Source organism: Notolepis coatsorum (genome assembly GCF_963971535.1).
Source record: "Notolepis coatsorum genome assembly, chromosome: 10".
NCBI classification, from domain to species: domain Eukaryota; kingdom Metazoa; phylum Chordata; class Actinopteri; order Aulopiformes; family Paralepididae; genus Notolepis; species Notolepis coatsorum.
Window position 1 is genome coordinate 47085760 of NC_140174.1, and position 20708 is coordinate 47106467.

General features: G+C 44.1%; 1 protein-coding gene across 1 annotated transcript in view; it reads left to right on the forward strand.

The window, feature by feature from the left end:
- The first annotated feature begins 310 nt into the window (after positions 1–310).
- The window catches only part of tha1 (threonine aldolase 1), a 29269-nt gene continuing 8871 nt past the window's right edge, over positions 311–20708 (forward strand). Inside the window, exons 1-5 of the mRNA XM_084322883.1 lie at positions 311–673; positions 1100–1183; positions 2604–2692; positions 5744–5929; positions 6977–7114. Of these exons, the coding sequence (XP_084179009.1) occupies positions 379–673; positions 1100–1183; positions 2604–2692; positions 5744–5929; positions 6977–7114 (792 nt within the window). The 5' untranslated portion in view covers positions 311–378. The remainder of the gene's footprint in view (positions 674–1099; positions 1184–2603; positions 2693–5743; positions 5930–6976; positions 7115–20708) is intronic.

Below are 20708 nucleotides of genomic sequence, written 5' to 3' on the forward strand. Positions count from 1 at the left end.
AGTCAACAGCAACAACGCATAACAGCATACAAATTTAAATAAACACACACGCACACAACACACACACACACATACGCACACACACACACGCGCACACACGTGTATGTTGACAGTATGTGTTAGCCTACATGCCTGCCTTATGCAACCACACATCTCAGTGTTTGGGAAGTGGCGCCACCTTGAGTTTCAGATAGTCCTCTACTTTGTAACGGCAATCGGCCATCCATTATTCTTGCCTTGCAGGCACGGGAGTTCCAACTTCCAGTCAATGATTGTCGATTACAATGATCCAAAGTTCACAACCAAAACAATCACAGGGATCAATGAAGTGAAAACAAAGTTGAAGGCGACGATATAGGACTCAGCAGTGTCAGCACCATGTTTTTGAAAACGTTGACGTCCTCTGCCACCAGAGCTGTGCTGAGGTGCGTGAACCACCAAGGCGTCACATCAAAACAATCCCTCGTGTATCCTGCTGCGCTGGGACGAGACTCCGCGCGATTCTATTATGACACCGCCAAATCCACCGACCCTATACCAACTGGGGCTGCCCTCGTCCGCACTGTGGACCTCCGCAGTGACACGGTGACCAAGCCCGGAGCGGTCATGCGCCAGGCCATGGCAGAGGCTGAAGTCGGTGATGATGTATTTGGAGAAGACCCGACAATAAACGGTCAGAGTATTGAAATACATACATTTCCAAATGAAAAGCTCATACGGTCTTGATTTCCAAATCAAAAGTCCATTATGGTCTGAGCAGCAAGGGCCTTACTCCTCAGTCCTCACTGTAAATTATGAAAACTAAAAGTGCAGGCTGGTGGTACACACACACACACACACACACACACACACACGTGCACAGTTGCACACACACTCCTCCAAGTGCAAACACTATGTTGCCATTATGCCATTAATGTTGCAACTGCTATTGCACACAATTAACTTTTGGTTGTATGTATTCCACATTCTCAGATGTTTTCCAATTGATTTACCTACCTAACAGCCTAACATGGAGTACATATTATGTCTATCTCTGGAAGGTATGTTGAAATATATATATATATTTGTATATTATTGAATCTGTTTTTTGTGTGTGTAGAATTACAGAATATGGCTGCTGCTATGTTTGGAATGGAAGCTGCCCTGTACGTCCCGTCTGGAACCATGAGCAACCTCATTGCAGGTGAGCTGCCGCTGGCAATGTGGGATCTGGAAACCCCCAGGAAAATAATGAAGAATAGTTTACTTTCAACTATTTCATAGAAACAAAAAAGCTCCTGCACACTGTCATCGTCTTCACTTTCAGTTAAAACACCTTTATTGTGAACAACGTTTCTAGGTAACCTGATGAAGGTCCTTGTGCTGAAACGTTGTTCAAAATAAAGATGGTTTAACTTTAATCCTTGTGTGGTGTTCACACGTTTGTTACTCACACCTAATGTTCACGGGTCTGGTGGGCCCACAACTTTATTGGCATTTTAAAACAATTTATATAAAAATATTTAACAGATGTTAACTTGATCTCAAATGGTTAATATTTGCCATTTACCTCTGCTAGATCACATTTATCAATAAAAATGTAATTTATGTAAAAAAAGAAAAGAAAAGAAAATACATTCATCAAGCCATGAATGGAATAAATCATGTTTATCTTCACAAATATTAATGAAACAAGGCAGACAGTGAGGGTACACAGTGAACCGTTTTGTTTCATAAAAAAAAAAAAAAAACATACAATTCCCACACTGTGGGGTCAAGTGGACCTGAAAGAAGAAGAAGAATGTAATATAAATGTGTAGGGAGGCTGCAACAGTGTGTACTACAATGAAAACGCGTTCTTTATATATTCTTCACAGAAAATGAGCCAAGGCCAATGAGTCTCGGGTTAAAAAGATAATTAATTGTCATTATTGTCATCATTTATCTTTTAGTAAACATTGAAAACGGGTCCCACAGACCTGAACACCACACAAGAGTTAAGTGAAGAAGATGGCGTGTGGGAGCTCTGTGCTTCCTTGTTGGACAATCGTCTCCACTCTTCTCTCCTTAACTACAGTAGACCGTTGTGGACTCCCGTACTTCATCGTATCTACCAGCAAAAAGCGTATCAGATTTGGGTCCCTGAAATTAAATTGGATCCAACGGGAGTCCCCGCCCTAATGTGTATCAATTTGTGGTCCTTCACAGAAAAAAATATTGAGAACCACTCGGATTAGACCAGGCATTCTCAAAGTGTGGCCCTCTGAAATGTTTCTGGCGACCCGCAATAAGTTGTTAAGGTGTAAAATGCATGCGTTATATTTGGTCCGGTTCCAATACAGTTTTAAACAAACCTATAATATCACACAGGAGTAAAAACCCATGGGCTAAGGTGTCAAATTAGGAATGACAGCTTCTTCAAAGCTTGCTAGGTTACTGGTTGCATGGCAACTAGGCAATGCCTACTCGCGAGACATATTACGTCATCTGTTTTTTCTTGGACAGCCCTCAATCCAATGTTGGGTCCCTAAATTGGCCCTCAGTCATCAAAACCCCTGGATTAGACTATACATGAAGAAGCTCAAGCATGTGATGAGACGTGTATCTTCCACTCTGTTCTCCAGTAATGGTGCACTGCAGGGAGAGGGGAGATGAGATGATTGTGGGGGATCTGTCCCACTTGCATATCTACGAGCAAGGAGGAAGTGCACAGGTAAGTGCAACAATACACTTTGATGAACTCTCTGTGTGCTTCTGTTCTATACCTCAGTCCTTCTGTTCTACACCTCAGTCCTTCTGTTCTAATCCTCAGTCCTTCTGTTCTACACCTCAGTCCTTCTGTTCTACACCTCAGTCCTCCTTCTGTTCTACACCTCAGTCCTCCTTCTGTTCTACACCTCAGTCCTTCTGCCTCCTTCTGTTCTACACCTCAGTCCTCCTTCTGTTCTACACCTCAGTCTTCCTTCTGTTCTACACCTCAGTCCTCCTTCTGTTCTACTCCTCAGTCCTCCTTCTGTTCTACACCTCAGTCCTTCTGTTCTACACCTCAGTCCTTCTGTTCTACACCTCAGTCCTTCTGTTCTACACCTCAGTCCTTCTGTTTTACACCTCAGTCCTTCTGTTCTACACCTCAGTCCTTCTGTTTTACACCTCAGTCCTTCTGTTCTACACCTCAGTCCCTCTTCTGTTCTACACCTCAGTCCTCCTTCTGTTCTACACCTCAGTCCTCCTTCTGTTCTACACCTCAGTCCTCCTTCTGTTCTACACCTCAGTCCTCCTTCTGTTCTACACCTCAGTCCTCCTTCTGTTCTACACCTCAGTCCTCCTTCTGTTCTACACCTCAGTCCTTCTGTTCTACACCTCAGTCCCTCTTCTGTTCTACACCTCAGTCCTCCTTCTGTTCTATACCTCAGTCCTTCTGTTCTACACCTCAGTCCTTCTGTTCTACACCTCAGTCCTTCTGTTCTACACCTTAGTCCTTCTGTTCTACACCTCAGTCCTCCTTCTGTTCTACACCTCAGTCCTTCTGTTCTACACCTCAGTCCTTCTGTTCTACACCTCAGTCCTCCTTCTGTTCTACACCTCAGTCCTTCTGTTCTACACCTCAGTCCTTCTGTTCTACACCTTAGTCCTTCTGTTCTACACCTCAGTCCTTCTGTTCTACACCTCAGTCCTTCTGTTCTACACCGTAGTCCTTCTGTTCTACACCTCAGTCCTCCTTCTGTTCTACACCTCAGTCCTTCTGTTCTACACCTTAGTCCTTCTGTTCTACACCTCAGTCCTTCTGTTCTACACCTCAGTCCCTCTTCTGTTCTACACCTTAGTCCCTCTTCTGTTCTACACCTCAGTCCTCCTTCTGTTCTACACCTCAGTCCCTCTTCTGTTCTACACCTCAGTCCCTCTTCTGTTCTACACCTTAGTCCTTCTGTTCTACACCTCAGTCCCTCTTCTGTTCTACACCTCAGTCCTTTTTCTGTTCTACACCTCAGTCCTCCTTCTGTTCTACACCTCAGTCCTCTGTTCTACACCTTAGTCCTTCTGTTCTACACCTCAGTCCCTCTTCTGTTCTACACCTCAGTCCTCCTTCTGTTCTACACCTCAGTCCTCCTTCTGTTCTACACCTCAGTCCTTCTGTTCTACACCTCAGTCCTTCTGTTCTACACCTCAGTCCTTCTGTTCTACACCTCAGTCCTTCTGTTCTACACCTCAGTCCCTCTTCTGTTCTACACCTCAGTCCTCCTTCTGTTCTATACCTCAGTCCTTCTGTTCTACACCTCAGTCTTTCTGTTCTACACCTCTTACACCTCAGTCCTTCTGTTCTACACCTCAGTCCTTCTGTTCTACACCTTAGTCCTTCTGTTCTACACCTCAGTCCTCCTTCTGTTCTACACCTCAGTCCCTCTTCTGTTCTACACCTTAGTCCTTCTGTTCTACACCTCAGTCCTTCTGTTCTACACCTCAGTCCTTCTGTTCTACACCTCAGTCCCTCTTCTGTTCTACACCTTAGTCCCTCTTCTGTTCTACACCTCAGTCCTCCTTCTGTTCTACACCTTAGTCCTTCTGTTCTACACCTCAGTCCCTCTTCTGTTCTACACCTCAGTCCCTCTTCTGTTCTACACCTCAGTCCTTCTGTTCTACACCTCCGTCCCTCTTCTGTTCTACACCTCAGTCCTTCTGTTCTACACCTTAGTCCTTCTGTTCTACACCTCAGTCCTTCTGTTCTACACCTCCGTCCCTCTTCTGTTCTACACCTCAGTCCTTCTTCTGTTCTACACCTCAGTCCTCCTTCTGTTCTACACCTCAGTCCCTCTTCTGTTCTACACCTTAGTCCTTCTGTTCTACACCTCAGTCCTTCTGTTCTACACCTCAGTCCTTCTGTTCTACACCTCAGTCCCTCTTCTGTTCTACACCGTAGTCCTTCTGTTCTACACCTCAGTCCCTCTTCTGTTCTACACCTCAGTCCCTCTTCTGTTCTACACCTCAGTCCTTCTTCTGTTCTACACCTCAGTCCTCCTTCTGTTCTACACCTCAGTCTTTCTGTTCTACACCTCAGTCCCTCTTCTGTTCTACACCTCAGTCTTTCTGTTCTACACCTCAGTCCTCCTTCTGTTCTACACCTCAGTCCTTCTGTTCTACACCTCAGTCCCTCTTCTGTTCTACACCTTAGTCCTTCTGTTCTACACCTCAGTCCCTCTTCTGTTCTACACCTCAGTCCTTCTGGTCCTCAACCTACTCCAGCTTAGCGCTACATTACTTGGCTAGAACAATCAGGCTCGGGAAGCTGATGTCAAATTTCCGGGGCAAGCGGACACTTGTAGAGGATCATTCCGGTTGACTGTGTTGACGAGTGGATGTTTGGGTTCAAATTAGTTTGGGACATCTTGCGTTCCTCCTCTGTTTTTGTACATTTAGCAGTTTTAGCGATTTCTCAATGCAAAAGGTTGTAAGTGACCCTCCAGAGATGGCAACCGACATCCGTAGCGACCCTCTTAACTTCCTGAGCCCGATCCAAGTGTACGCCCCAGAGAAAACGTACACATACACAGTATATCATCAACCACACCACCGTCTCTCTAGTGTGTGTGTGTGTGTGTGTGTGTGTGTGTGTGTGTGTGTGTGTGTGTGTGTGTGTGTGTGTGTGTGTGTGTGTGTGTGTGTGTGTGTGTGTGTGTGTGTGTGTGTGTGTGTGTGTGTGTGTGTGTGTGTGTGTGTGTGTGTGTGTGTGTGTGTGTGTGTGTGTGTGTGTGTGCGCACGCTGATACAGCTGGCTGGTGTCCATGCCACCACGGTGACTAACCTCCCTGATGGAACGTTTGACCTGGCCCAGCTGGAGTCGAAGATTCGCCATGGTTACCCAGATCCCCACTACCCCCGCTCACGCCTGATATGTGTGGAGAACACACACAACATACAGGGAGGCCGGGTTCTGCCTCTACCTTTCCTGCAAGAGGTGACTGGGTTTGTCATACGATTGTTTGTTTTTCTGTAGAGATGCATAGAGTGAAAGTGCTAAAATACTGGTTAATGCCACACACAAAGAACTAAGTCCGAGCACAGTGCTACCTAATGATGATAAAGGATTTTCTATCCGTTAAATTAGAATATAAAGGTGGAGGTTGATATTTGGTTAGATTAAAACTTCAAAATCCAACCGTGTATGCAGAAGGAATGCCCTCCCACACATGCAATGTTCTACAGAGTAAAGTAGGGTGAGGTGTCCATACATTATAGAGCTTTGTGTTCAGGTAGGACACGGTAGTGATGCTCGCCAGGCAGCGATCAGCTGATAAGACGTGTATCAATCACAAACAAACACGACAACAATGTGGTCCACTTAAGCTGGTCTGCCTCTCATCCCTGCTGTATACTCATGCTGTTGCCTATACATATCACCAAATACAACTCTATTAGGGCTGGGTATCTGCACTGATTACACTGATTTGATTTAAATTCACGAGGTCCCATTTCAATTTGATTTGATTAAATTAGGCTTGATGGCGCTGGTTTGGTCAACTGAGTTTCTGGAGTACCGGTAGTTCAGCAGAAACTCAAGGCAAACTAGAGACACCTGCAGGACGGGAGCTGCACTAGAGATAATGTTTAGTGAAGATATTCACACATCCACTGAAAAGATTAAAAGATCGATCTTGGGATTTTTTTGTAATCGATTCGTTCAATTCTAATGAAATTATTCCATATAGATATTTTCTATATTTCTTCCCAGCCCTAAACTCTATAACCATTTGTTACAATAAATGGTTTCATCTCTATGACACAAGTGTTCCTGGCTGAAACATATTTCATTAATTAATAATAAATCCACTGCATTTTCCCTATAGCAGAGCAAAGTCAAAAATCCTTTTTTGATCATTCATTATGAATACCTTTGCTGTGAGAATAGTGCACCGGAGTTCTCTTTTGCCTACTTGATTGTATCTAATATATTATTGTGCGTGTGTATCTAATATATTATTGTGCGTGTGTTTACATCTACCAGGTGCGTGCTATGGCAGACCGATACGGTCTGGCCGTTCATATGGATGGAGCCAGGGTGATGAATGCGGCCGTAGCCCAGGGAGTGTCTCCGTCCACCATACTGCAGCACACGCACACCGTCAGTGTGTGTCTGTCTAAGGTGAGACTGTGGCATGACTTGGAACACAACAGGTGTGTTGTCTAGGGTCAGTTCACATATAAGTGCGTCAGGTGTCTTCCTGAATGTGTGCTATTCTTTATCAACCACATATCAGAGATGTAGTGGTTATTTTTGTAGCGGTCAGTGTGGCTTCATCACCGGACTGTGTGTGTTTCTAAGTATCACTTGAAGATATGGCTAAGGACAAACCATGTACAGACACCTGTATGCACACGCAACGCATATATACATACATACATACATACATACATACATACATACATACATACATACATACATACACGCAATATTGCCTACTGTACATAACATACAACCTTTTTAAGAGCAGTCACCATACAGTGTTAATTGTTTGTGTGTAAATTAGTCCTGTGTATTCAAGATTCAAGATTTAAGAGTTTATTTGTCATGTCAAAGTTTTGTTGTAATAAGGTTATGTACATTTGTTTATGTTTTTGTTGTTTATTTTGTCCATGTGGTCTTTGTACTGCATGATTATGTACATTGTTTATTGTCTTTATTGTTCATTGTCTTTGTATTGCATGTTCTTTGCATGTTTTGTGTTCACATCAACCTGCAAAGGGACTACAGGTGGAAATTGGCTTATAGCTACAATCTGGCATGTTTACATATAAATGTTCAATAATGTGCATTGTCCCTATTTTTTTATAAATACATTGAAATTGAAATTAAGTAGGAGAGAGGGCGGCTAAGTGGCGCAGTGGGCAAGGCGCTCGCCACTAACGCAGGAGATGCTGAGTTCGAGCCCAGCTCTCTGCGTTGCTTCCGGCTTGGCTGGTCGTTCATACTAATACAATTGGCAGTATTAGGGGGTGGGAAAGCCGGTGGGTGGGGATCGGACGTTGTGGACAGCGACTCCTACAGGTCGGTTGGTGCGCCTGTACAGCAGAATCAGGAATTATCGGGGGCAGCGTGAGCCTCCCACGCGTTACTCCTCGCCACAGAGTGTAGTATCCAAAACTCGTTGATGCCATAAGCTTCAGACGCTCTCAAACTTTGAATCCTCCCGTTCCATATCCACCCACAAGAAAGCACTGACCACGACGTAGTATCAACTATTTAATGTCCAACTCGGGTTACACGTTCTTGTTTCCTAATTATATATAGAGCAGCGAGATTAACAAAGTTTATCCAGGGAAATAGAGAGAGATCTAAAAACTGTCTGGCTCCACTCTCTCATCACTTGGCCTGACTTGAGGCATGGATGCACACTGAAATACTGGCCGCTATAAAAAACCAGAGACAAAAAATGCTCTGAACTTCATAAAAGTCAGACAAAGCTTTCCAAAAGCTCAAACAGTGAACTCCAAGCCCACGTGGTTGAACTAAAAATCCAAAGAAACAGACTAAGAAATGACGTAAACACCATGATCAGAACCGCAAAAAGAAATTTCATCAACGACAAAACTGAGGAAAACAAAAACAAACCCCGCAAACTTTGGAAATTACTCAATAATCAACTAGGCTGCAGTAAAAAACTTAAAACCAGATTCTCAAACATAAACATAAAGACGGACAACACGCTCATCACAGACAAGCTGGATGTAGCCAATTACTTAAACATCTTCTTCACAAACATAGCCACAACACTGGTAAACAAACTACCCTCCCACTCAGGGCATTATGGGGTAGAACACATAGTAGCATACTACAAAAACCTAGGGGTCCACAAAGACGACTTCAAACTTGAAATGGTAACAACCGATGAGGTACTCAAAAAATTGAGCGCCCTCCAACCTAACAAGGCCACTGGCCATGACAACATCCCCTCCAAATTCCTCAGAGACGCAGCAGCCGCCATCACCCCAGTCATCACACACATAATAAACCTCTCTATAAGACAGGGGCACGTCCCCAAGGACTTCAAAATTGCGAGAGTGACCCCTCTACACAAAAAGGGCAGCAAATTAGACCCAGGCAACTACCGCCCTGTTTCTATTCTTACCTCCATCTCGAAAGTCATGGAGAAAATAGTCTACGAACAGGTCGAAAAGTACCTGGCGGAAAAAAACCTAATCTACGAATTCCAATCTGGCTTCAGAACGTCCCACTCCACTGACACATGCCTCCTCTATTTGAACGACCACATCAAACAAGAGGTGGACGCTGGCAAATACTGCGGCATGGTCATGCTGGACCTACAAAAGGCCTTCGACACTGTCAATCACTCCATTCTAATGGACAAGCTAAAAGCAATTGGTTTTGATAGCCTATCAGTGAGCTGGATGCAATCCTACCTGGAGGGGAGAGAACAGATGGTAGAGGTAAACGGTACTCTATCCCCCCCCCTCACAGTGAGCTGTGGTGTTCCACAAGGAAGCATACTAGGACCGCTACTCTTCCTAATTTATGCAAATGACATGTCGTCAGCCTGTGACTGCAACTTGTTCCTGTTTGCGGACGACTCAGCCCTGCTGGTCTCTGACAAGAACAAATTGCAGGTTGAAAAAACCCTCAGCACGGAACTAGGCAAAATCTGCATATGGCTCGCTGATAACAAACTATCATTACACATGGGCAAAACAGAGTCCATTCTCTTCGGTTCAAATAACAAACTCAGCAAGACCGACGGCTTCTCAGTTACAGTGGGTGACAATATTGTCACAAGGAAAGACGAAATTACCTACCTGGGTTCCATCCTAGAGGCAAATCTTTCCTGTGACAAAATGGCATCCAATGTAATAAAAAAAGTCAACCAACGAACTAGATTCTTGTACCGGATCTCCTCTCTGGTAAACAAGAATACCCTGAAGACTCTGGCAGGAGCACTCATTCAAGGGTACTATGACTATGCGTGCACCTCATGGTACCAAAGCACCTCAAAGGCGCTTAAAACAAAATTACAAACATCACAAAACAAACTGGTCAGACTACTACTTGACCTGAACCCCAGAACCCACCTCACCCCTGCCCACTTTGCCAACCTAGGATGGCTTAAAGTAGACTACAGAGTACAGCAACTTGCAATGGGCCTGGTCTACAAGATACACTATACGACCGGGGTGCCCATGTACATGTCAAAATACTTCCCAAAGGTCAGTGAATACCACAACCACTACACCAGAGGAAGCTCAACAAATCATGTTAAACCCAGATTCGGCTCAAACAAGGGACTAAACACGTTTCGCAATTATGCCACAACAATGTGGAACGCCCTACCCAAAGCTGTAAAGGAATGTGAATCCCTGCCCACATTCAAAACCGCCCTTAAAGAGCACCTACGGGAGGCTGCAATTCGAAACTGGCCACCGTAAATGCCCAAAACCCCCACCACCTCCTAATAGACAGTCTCCTCCCCACCGCATGTATATATTCCCTCCCCGCCGTATGTATATTTCCCTCCCACCCACCCACCCCCTCCTAATGTACAGTCCCCTCCCCATCATATCATATGTATATACTCTGTCAGGATCTAGGGGTAACAGTACTGTATATTTGAATACCGCCTATGTCACAAATGTATCAGTACTAAATACCTATATGTCCCTATGCCATAAATGTCATGTATGTTGTGTATGTCATAAATGTCTATATGAATTGAAAATGGGGGACCCTGATGGAAACAAGACAAACGTCTTTCTCAGGTCTGCATCCCCTTAACAATTGTATGTATTGAGCCGTACTGTATTGTACCCATTCTGCAATCTGTTAAATAAAGTTTTCATTCATTCATTCAGACCACCGGTACAATCTGCGTTGTTTTCTTTCTAAACCAAAGCTGTCACCTTGCCGCAGCTGACAGTAATCAATGACATCACCGTTATCCTGTCAAACTAAAAGTCCCTCGGCCTATCAGCCAAATATCACATAAGAAACAAACAACAAAGAAATCATTCTTACCGATAGACATGGATTGTCTTAACATTTTAACTTCTGTAATAATAATATCCATCTATTTATCCTATGAAATACAGGGCCAAAATGCTTTTCTATTAACTGAAATTACTCTTAATTACCAGACTAGGCATTTAGGCACCTACATTACCGGCCCCTAATTGTTATCAACAGCCTTGAAACAATTACCCAAAAATATAAACTTAAGGTGTCTAAATGTCATTTAACTTAAATATCACAATCTAAAGTCTCAAAATTAAACTAGACTGAAGAAGTGAAGCTCTTGATCTTCGCTCTGCCCATGACAGAGACTTGACTTCGGTTCATCATCTTTTTCTCCCCACCCGAGGTGAGGCTTTGCCTTCGGAATAAAGTTCATCAAAAGTCCTCAGACTCGTGAAGAAGGACGAGCTTTGTTATTGGGCGACGAAGCTCGTTGGTCTTGGTCTTGACTGTCACTTGGCGAACAAAACCTTTCTTGTCAGGAAAGGTCTCCACGATCCTCCCAAGTGGCCATGAATTTCTGGGCGAAGTATCATCCACGATCAGCACCACGTCACCTTCACTGAAGTTTCTTCTAGGTGTGGACCACCTTTGTCGTTCTTGGAGCTAGGTGAGGTACTCCTTGCACCAGTGTTTCCAGAAAACATCTGTGATGTACTGAACTTGTCGCCATCTGCGTCTAGCGTACTGATCGTCTTTATTGAATTTTCCAGGTGGTAGTTGGGGCTTGACCTTGAGTAGCAACAAGTGGTTGGGCGTTAAAGCCTCCAGGTCGTTGAGATCCGTCGATGCCTTTGTGATGGGTCTGCTGTTTATGATGGCTTCGGCTTCACACAACAGAGTGTGAAGCCCCTCCTCATCCAAGGTTTGTTCCTTCACTGTTGTATTTAGAACTTTCCGCACGGAACAGATCATCCTTTCCCAGCTCCCTCCGTGATGAGAGCCTGCTGGCGGGTTGAAGTGCCATTGGATACCTTTCTGCTGCAAGGTTTTCTCTATCTCGCTGGTATTCCACGTCTTCAACGCTTTATTTTTTTTGATCAATTTTTTTTTTTATTATTATTCACATGAAACAAAACACATTAAACACAATCACAATACATAGAACTTCACAAGAAAATAACAAAAACAATAATAATACAGAATAACAATTTATACAGACAAAGAGAAAAGAAAACAGAGTTCAACCTTCTAATTTCTAAATCCAAGGGGTACTATCTAATAAATGGTCTTTCCCAGTGTTCAGCCCCGATTCCCGGCCGTGTGACCTTATATTAATAAAACGTACATCTCCAATTCACCACAAGGACCACTTTTTGAGAACACGACCCGAAAACAGAGCAATGAACCTTCATGAAAAAACAAAAACCTGTAGAGGTGTTCCATAGACTCACAGAGACCGTGTAAAAGTGACCAAACAGTGAAGAAATAGTTAAATAGCTGCCCCCCCATTAAATCCCCAGCTAAACTCAAGAGGACAAGACAAAAGACAAGACAGACAAAACATTTCCTCCTCCCCCTCCCAAGAGACCGCCGGACCCCCCCGATCAAGCACCCCAACCCCGCTCAGCCGCACACGGCGGTCCTTACCTTCTCAGCTGCTGCGAACCACTGGTCAATGCCAGCCTGTCCTACCCCAATCACCCGCGCCGTGGATATCTCAAGATAAATCACATCCAATAGTGTTAGGGACCAGTTAATCACTGTAAGCTTCTCAGGCTCCTTCCATCTCATTGCTATTAGCTTCTTCGCTGCTGTGACACCCGCTAGGACAACCCTTTTTAGTTGAACGGACGCAGGTAGTGTCGTTATATCGTTCAGGAGTAGCGTAACAGCTGTGAATGGGATAGTTAAGCCACACAGGTCTGAAAGTTTGTCCATTATTGACCTCCAGAAGCGGGCCACTGGTGGGCAATCCCAATACATATGCATATAAGTGCCAGTGGCCTTTTGAGAGCACAAAGTGCACCGAGAGTCGGTTATCAGTCCCATAGCAAATAGCTTCCTAGGTGTAAGATAGGTCCTATGAATATAATTAAAATTAATTTGCTGGTGATTGGGGTTGCGGGAAGATAATGCCACATTTGCCCAAACATCATCCCAGTCAAACTCGGGGTCCAACTCCGGGATATCCACACGCCAGATTGTATCCAATGATACATTTTTATACGTGGATTGAATTAAGAGCGTATAAAAGTCTGAGACAAACCCTCTGGATGTCGTCCTGTCCACTATGAGCCTGAGGAAGGGGTGTGGGTGCAAAGCTTGAGCCCACGGCACGCCATGCGCCCTCAGTGCTGACCTTAGTTGAAGGTAAAGAAAGAAGGACTCGCCGGGAAGATCATAAAATTCTCTTAAGTCCTGAAACGCACGGAGGCCGTTCTTATCATAAATATCCTCCAGAGTATGCACTCCCCTCCTTTGCCATTGAGGAATATTAACCGGCTTGTGCCCAACAAGTAATTGCTGGTTATTAAAAATTGGAGAGTCCAGGTGCCATGGGCATTTAACCCCACACGACCTCTGTACATTACGCCACGTTTGGATCACGTGAGTTATGATCGGTCCATACCTCAGCCGGCATTTCGAAATAGAGACAGTGGAGTACACTACATCCTGCAATCTTAGCGGTGAGACCGCCGCCGCTTCTAAGGAGCGCCACGATACAGCCTCTACAGGGTCTAGCCAGCACATCAGAGTTCTCAGTGAAAAGGACCAGAAATAAAGCTTAAAATCAGGGATTGCGAGGCCCCCCATCTTGTTTTCTACGTTGAGTAGTAGCCCTTTTGATTCTCGGGCGTTTGTTATTCCAGATAAACTTAGATACCATCGATTGTACCTTGCGCCAGTGGTCTATTGGAGGGGGCAGGGGGAGCATTGAGCTAACAAAATTTATCCTAGGCAGGACGTTCATTTTGATTATGGAAGCCCGGGCTTGTAAGGAGTTAGGAAGGGGCGACCACCTGTCTAGATCCTGGCGTATTTTATCATAAGTACCCGTGAAGTTGTACTTAGTAGTTTGGTTCAGCGTGGGGAATATCTCTATGCCCAAGTATTTAAAATGTTCTACTATGGGGATATCAGCTGGTAGTCGTACCGCCTTGGCCAGCTCATTAAGAGGTAGGCAGGCTGATTTGTTCCAGTTAATCTTAAAGCCTGACATTTGACCAAAGTCGTCGATTATTCTCAATAATTTTGTGGCCGACCGGGAGGGGTCGTCCATGAAAATCAGCAGGTCATCCGCATAGAGAGCAATTTTGTGTGGAGTATTATTGACCATTATGGGGACGATGTCCTCTGATTGCCTAATAAATTGGGCCAAAGGTTCGAGGGAAAGCGCGAACAGTCCTGGGCTCAGAGGACAACCCTGTCTAGAAGATCTGGAGACTGGAAAGAGTGTGGAACAGTTTTTGCCTGTCAGTATCATCGCAGACGGCGAGGCATACAGGACTTTAATCATATGAATAAAACTCTTCCCAAGACCCATGATCTCAAGTACCAACTGTGGACGGAGTTGTATTGTCTTTACTGTTATCGATTACATGCAACAGCCTCCTAAGATTATCTGTAGCCAGACGCCCCGGGATAAAAAAAGTGTACCAATACCGTCATAAATCTCTGCAGGCGGCGGGCCAGCACCTTGGCAAACACTTTTAAATCGGCCCCGAGAAGACTCAAGGGCCTATAGCTACCACAATCATTGGGATCTTTGTCCTTCTTGAGAAGTAAGGAAATCAACGCCATGTTGACATCTCTTGAGAACTCCCCTTGCTCGATAGCATAATTGATCATATCGAGCATCAATGGACCCAGTTGGTCCCAAAAAGCTAAATACACCTCGGGTGGAATCAGCGTTTCCGTTAGCCGGCAATTACCGGTATTTGACCGGCAAAATCTGTTGAAGTCCGACATATTTAATCTCTCCGGTCATAATGTCCGGTGAAAATAATTCCCTCTAAGCACAATTAGATTATTTGAATTGTATTAAAATAGACTAAAATTAAATAGCCTATGCGATGAACGAAACAATCATTACATTTGTTTCATCGTTGCTTCACCAAGCAGCCGGTCTAATAAATGACACCGCTGTGTCAGCGCAAGCTTGCTGCTCCTAGATTTGTGAGAAGCATCCATCTGCAGCCCCACAGAATGCAGTACTCCAATCCAGCCATTGGCAATTCAGCTGTTGGGTGGGCGGCGCTGCTGAGCCCAGACCGGACCGGACCTAAAAACACCGCTGCTCTGTCGGTCTGCAGCTCCATGCTTCATGTAAATCTAACAGCCAGCTCGCGCTGACACAGCGGTGTCATTATTAGACCGGCTGCTTGGTGAAGCAACGATGAAACAAATGTAATGATTGTTTCGTTCATCGCATAGGCTATTTAATTTTAGTCTATTTTAATACAATTCAAATAATCAAATTGTGCTTAGAGGGAATTATTTTCACAGGACATTATGACCAGCACCAAGTCGTTGGGAGGTGGAGTCATCACGCAAACCCACGATAATGTTGCCGTCTCTCTCTGCCAAATTTCTCAGTTCTTCGCTTGATATAATTAATACAAATGTCCAATATAACGGAATTCGTTAGCTCATAAAAATGTGATTATAACAGACTGCTGTTTAATGTCGGGCAGACTGCCCACCGACACCTCAAGTCGGCAGCAGCACGAAGTCTCGAGGGACTTATTTTATTTGGAATATATTAATGACTGTATACGCAAAAGTAGCCTAGTTTTAAGTTAAAATATTATAAATGCCTTGATGATGTCATTCTTTATATAGGCCTATCAATTGTTTTTAAGCTCAATAAACTCTGACCGGAATTTATCCCATTTGTCCGGTAGATTGAAATCTACCGGACACTCAGACCTGCAAAAAAAAATTCTAACGGAAACCCTGGGTGGAATACCATCCCAGCCTGGTGCCTTGCCCCTCTGCATTTCAGCAATCGTCTCCCTCAACTCCATAAGAGTGATCGGTTTCCCCAGTTCCTTGGCCTCTTCCTCAGAAATGTGGGGTATCTCAAGCCCGCCAAAGAACGATTCAAATTTAGAGTCGTCGAGATTAACCTCTGAGCTATATAACTGCGAGTAAAACTCTTTAAAAGTGTTGTTGATCCTTTTTGAATCAGTAGTGATTGTACCCTGTCGCGTCTTGATCGAGGGGATATCCGAGAAATGATCATTCGAGCGTATTTTCATTGCCAATAGATGGCTAGGCCTGGAGCCGTGAAAGTAGTAATTTTGCCTTGTCCTATGTATCAAGAACTCAGACTGTTGTTTAAGTATGGAGTTTATTTCCTTCTTGACTATCTTACGTTGTGTGTTTAGTCGATCACTATAGTTAGTTTGCAAAGATGCGTATAGATCCGCATATAATGTTTCCAGTCCTTCTAGTTTTTTTGACCGGGATTTACGTAAGTTGGAGGCGAAAAGTGTGACATGACCCCTGATAAATCCTTTCAATGCGTTCCATAGGACCCTGGGGTCATCGACCGTGCCAACATTGATCTGCAAGAATTCAGCTAGTTTACTCCTGAACTCAGAGCAGAAATCATCGTTCTTTAATAAGGTTGAGTTAAAACGCCACCTGGGAGCTCTCGTAGAGAGCCTGCCAAAGGTTGCCACAAGGAAAATCCCCTTGTGGTCCGAGAGAGCCAGGGGAACCAATGAGACGTCGAAACTATCAAACAAATTAGGGGATGCGAATGCATAGTCTATTCGAGAGAAGGTTTTGTGTCTGGCAGACAGGTGAGAGTAATCCTTGAGGGTGGAATTGGATAAGCGCCATAGGTCTGCGAGCCCAGTGTCCTGGGCCCACATCCTGAGGGCCTTAGAGGACCGTTTTTGGTCGCTTGTTTCAGAGGATCCGGACCTATCCATCTCCGCATCCCAGCACGCATTAAAATCGCCACCCACAAACAATGAGAGCGTATCCAGTAAGTTCCAACATATTCTTCGTGATTGTATTATAGAACGCTGAATCAAATGTGTTAGGGGCATACAATGCTATTATTGCCATCTTCCTATGAGAGAACTCAACTTTTGCTATAGTAATCCTTCCCTCCGTGTCCGACCACACATCCAGGACTTTGATATCAAGGTTACGTCTTGTAACTATGACGACTCCTTTCGTCTTATCATCGGCTGAGGATGAGGAGATAACGTGATATTGTCGATTTGCTAGCCTTGACACATCACCCACCAATAAATGCGTCTCACTAAGGAGAGCAATGTCAATATTTCTTCTCTTCAATAACCAAAGGACACTGGCACGCTTGTGTGGGGCGTTAAGACCTCCTGCGTTCCAAATTAAGATATTCAGTTTAGCCATGGTCGAGTTTGTCTAAATGCGTAGAGAACATACCAGTGCAGCCAGGCTGAGTACAGAGGCGCTGATCCAGGCGGGCCCAGACGGTCAATCCCAGGAGTTCAGAGGAGGAACAATTACACACATATAAGACAACAGCACATAAAACACATAGAAATACCACCCCAGTTACAACCCCCCCTCCTTCTACTCTAAACCCTAACCCACCCGTCCTATTATAAGCCCTCCTATACCCACTCTCCAATCCCCACCCTATGCCCCATCCACTAAGGATGGTCATCTTCCTATCATTTCCCACTAGAGTCATGGATCCAATAAGACGCTCCCCACTCCGACCCCCCTCTAGATAAACCCCTGATTAAACCCCCACTAGTCCAATAAACACAAATAATAATAAAAATAAAATTCAATAAAGATATCGGTCGAAAACCACCTGAGCCTTGGCCCTAACATGAGAGAACCATAATGGAAAAAATAGCCATTATTATATAATAACTCAACATCACACCTGCAACCATCTATTTCCGAGTCTGCGCTTCAACGTCGCAATGTTATAGCACAAATGGATAAAGGAAAATTCAAAACAAAATTAAATTAAAGCATACCAGCCGATAGTCTAAGGCAGGATCGGGTCACAGGTAAATTGTGCAGACAGATGTCATTTAAACAACGACAATAATAAGAAAGGGAAAAAAGGGGGTTATGGTCAAAGTGCACACCTGTAACAGTCCCTCTGATCAGGCACAACGGCTGAAATGACATAACCTATGTAAGAATAGAATTAAACACATTCATTAATCCGGGGATGGTAATAGGCAATACCTGACACAACCTGTTATCATATATTGTTTCAATAAAGATATCGGTCGAAAACCACCGTGAGCCTTGGCCCCAACATGAGATAACTATAATGGAAAAAAAAATAGTCATTATTATATAACAACTCAACATCAACCCTGCAACCATCTATTTCGGAGTCTGCACATCAACATCGCAATGTTATAGCACAAATGGATAAAGGAAAATTCAAAACAAAATTAAATTAGAGCATACCAGCAGATAGTCTAAGGTAGGATCGGGTTCCAGGTAAATTGTGCAAACAAATGTCATTTAAACAACGACAATAATAAGAAGGGGAAAAGGGGGTTATGGTCAAAGTGCACATCTGTAACAGCCCCTCTGATCAGGCACAACGGCTGAAATGACATAACCTATGTAAGAATAGAATTAAACACATTCATTAACCCAGGGATGGTAATAGGCAATACCTGATACAACCTGTTATCATATATTGTTCCAATAAAGATATCGGTCGAAAATCACAGTGAGCCTTGGCCCTAACATGAGATAACTATAATGGAAAAAAAAAAAAAAAAAAAAATCATTATTATATAACAACTCAACATCAACCCTGCAACCATCTATTTCCGAGTCTGCGCATCAACGTCGCAATGTTATAGTACAAATGGATAAAGGAAAATTCAAAACAAAATTAAATTGGAGCATACCAGCATATAGTCTAAGGTAGGATCGGGTTCCAGGTAAATTGTGCAAACAAATGTCATTTAAACAACGATAATAAGAAGAAGGGGAAAAGGGGGTTATGGTCAAAGTGCACACCTGTAAGTTCCCCTCTGATCAGGCACCACGGCTGGAATGACATAACCTATGTAAGAATAAAATTAAACACATTCATTAACCCGGGGATGGTAAAAAGCAATACCTGACACAACCTGTTATCATATCTTGTTTATATATATATTCAACCGATCTTCTCCTACCGGAGCCCAAAGCTCAAAACAGCCTGGATATAAAAATAACAGCATACAAGAAGTTAGTTAAGGACCCGATCACCGTTGAATTGTGCGAGCCGATTACACTTAAACAGCAACAACAACCAAAGTGCGTAAATAGAGAGCATCCTGACCGGCAACATCACCTCCTGGTTTGGGAATAGCACTGCACAAGACCGTAGCAGACTACAAAGAGTGACACGTTCAGCCGAACGCACAATTGGAGGGGGGCTTCCCACCCTCCAGAACATTTACAACAAGCGGTGCAAGGGGAAGGCTAAGAGAATTATTAAGGACTCGAGCCACCCGAACAACTGCCTCTTTGAACTGCTGCGGTCAGGCAAGCGATACCGGAGTCTTAAGGCGAGCACAGAAAGACTCAGAAGAAGCTTCTATCCCCAGGCCATCAGGCTGCTAAACGAACAATAAACACTATGCAACAACCATCAAATGCACACAGCACACACACCCACACGCACACACTCACTCAAACAAACAACACACTGCAGCACCCACTCTCCACACTTTAGATCACACAAACACACTTTACACTTTATATTTATTGATAAAGGATTTGCACTACAACTCGTACACCTACTGTGAATTGTACCTAAATTGCACCTCGTCCCATTTCTGCCTTGCACTATATAGTATTGTATATTAGTACACTGCACAGTATTGTATATTGTATGGTAACTACGTCTATTCTGCATCGAACATTGTACATATGTCTAAACTGAACACTGTGACCTCATTTTTTACTTCTAATTTTACTATGTTATTTTATTTCATACTTATCTTGTCTTGCACAGTCTCTGGAGCGTAACAGTAAGAAGCATTTTGTATAAAAGTATTCTGTACTTCTGTATGACAAATATTAAAGAAACTTGAAACTTGAACTTAAATATTAACGGGTCTCGAATGTCTCAGCGCAGACGATAGACGCAGCCCGCTAGCTAGCCCGAGGCTAGCGCGTAAGCTAGTGATGAATCCGGATAGCACGTTAGTCTATTATGTACATTGTTCAGCTAGCTCGTTAGCTTCCAAAGAGGCGATACACAAGTACGACCATGAGGTCAGCTTTAGCAAGTAACGGAAGTCATTGGGAAGCCCCGCTAGTTGGATGGGCAGTGGGCAGTTAGCATGTCTGGGCATGACAGCAAGTGTTTGTGAATAGCCGGCCCTAACAATGTATTCAGGCCCACATCGCCAAGTCACTCACCCGATATAGTTATCAAGCTACATTCTCGGGTATCCCCTCGAGATATTCCTTCGCTTTATCCAACGACCAAAATGAACGCCTACCATCGACCTTATCCAACACAGATAATTTCGCTGGAGCGAATAGCGTGGGCCTCAGGCCTAGTTTCCATAGCCTGGACAAGACCACTTTGTATTCGCCTCTCTGTGCTTGAACCTCCGGTGTAAAGTCTTCGAAAATGGCCACTTTGTGATCGCCAAGCCTCAGATTACCCCTTCTGGCACGAGCCGACCGCATGATGAGTTCCCTCTGCTGAAGCCTGTTCAGCTTGACGATGATGGGCCTCGGCTCTTTGTTCACACCAGGAGTGGACCTGCCCGCTCTGTAGGCC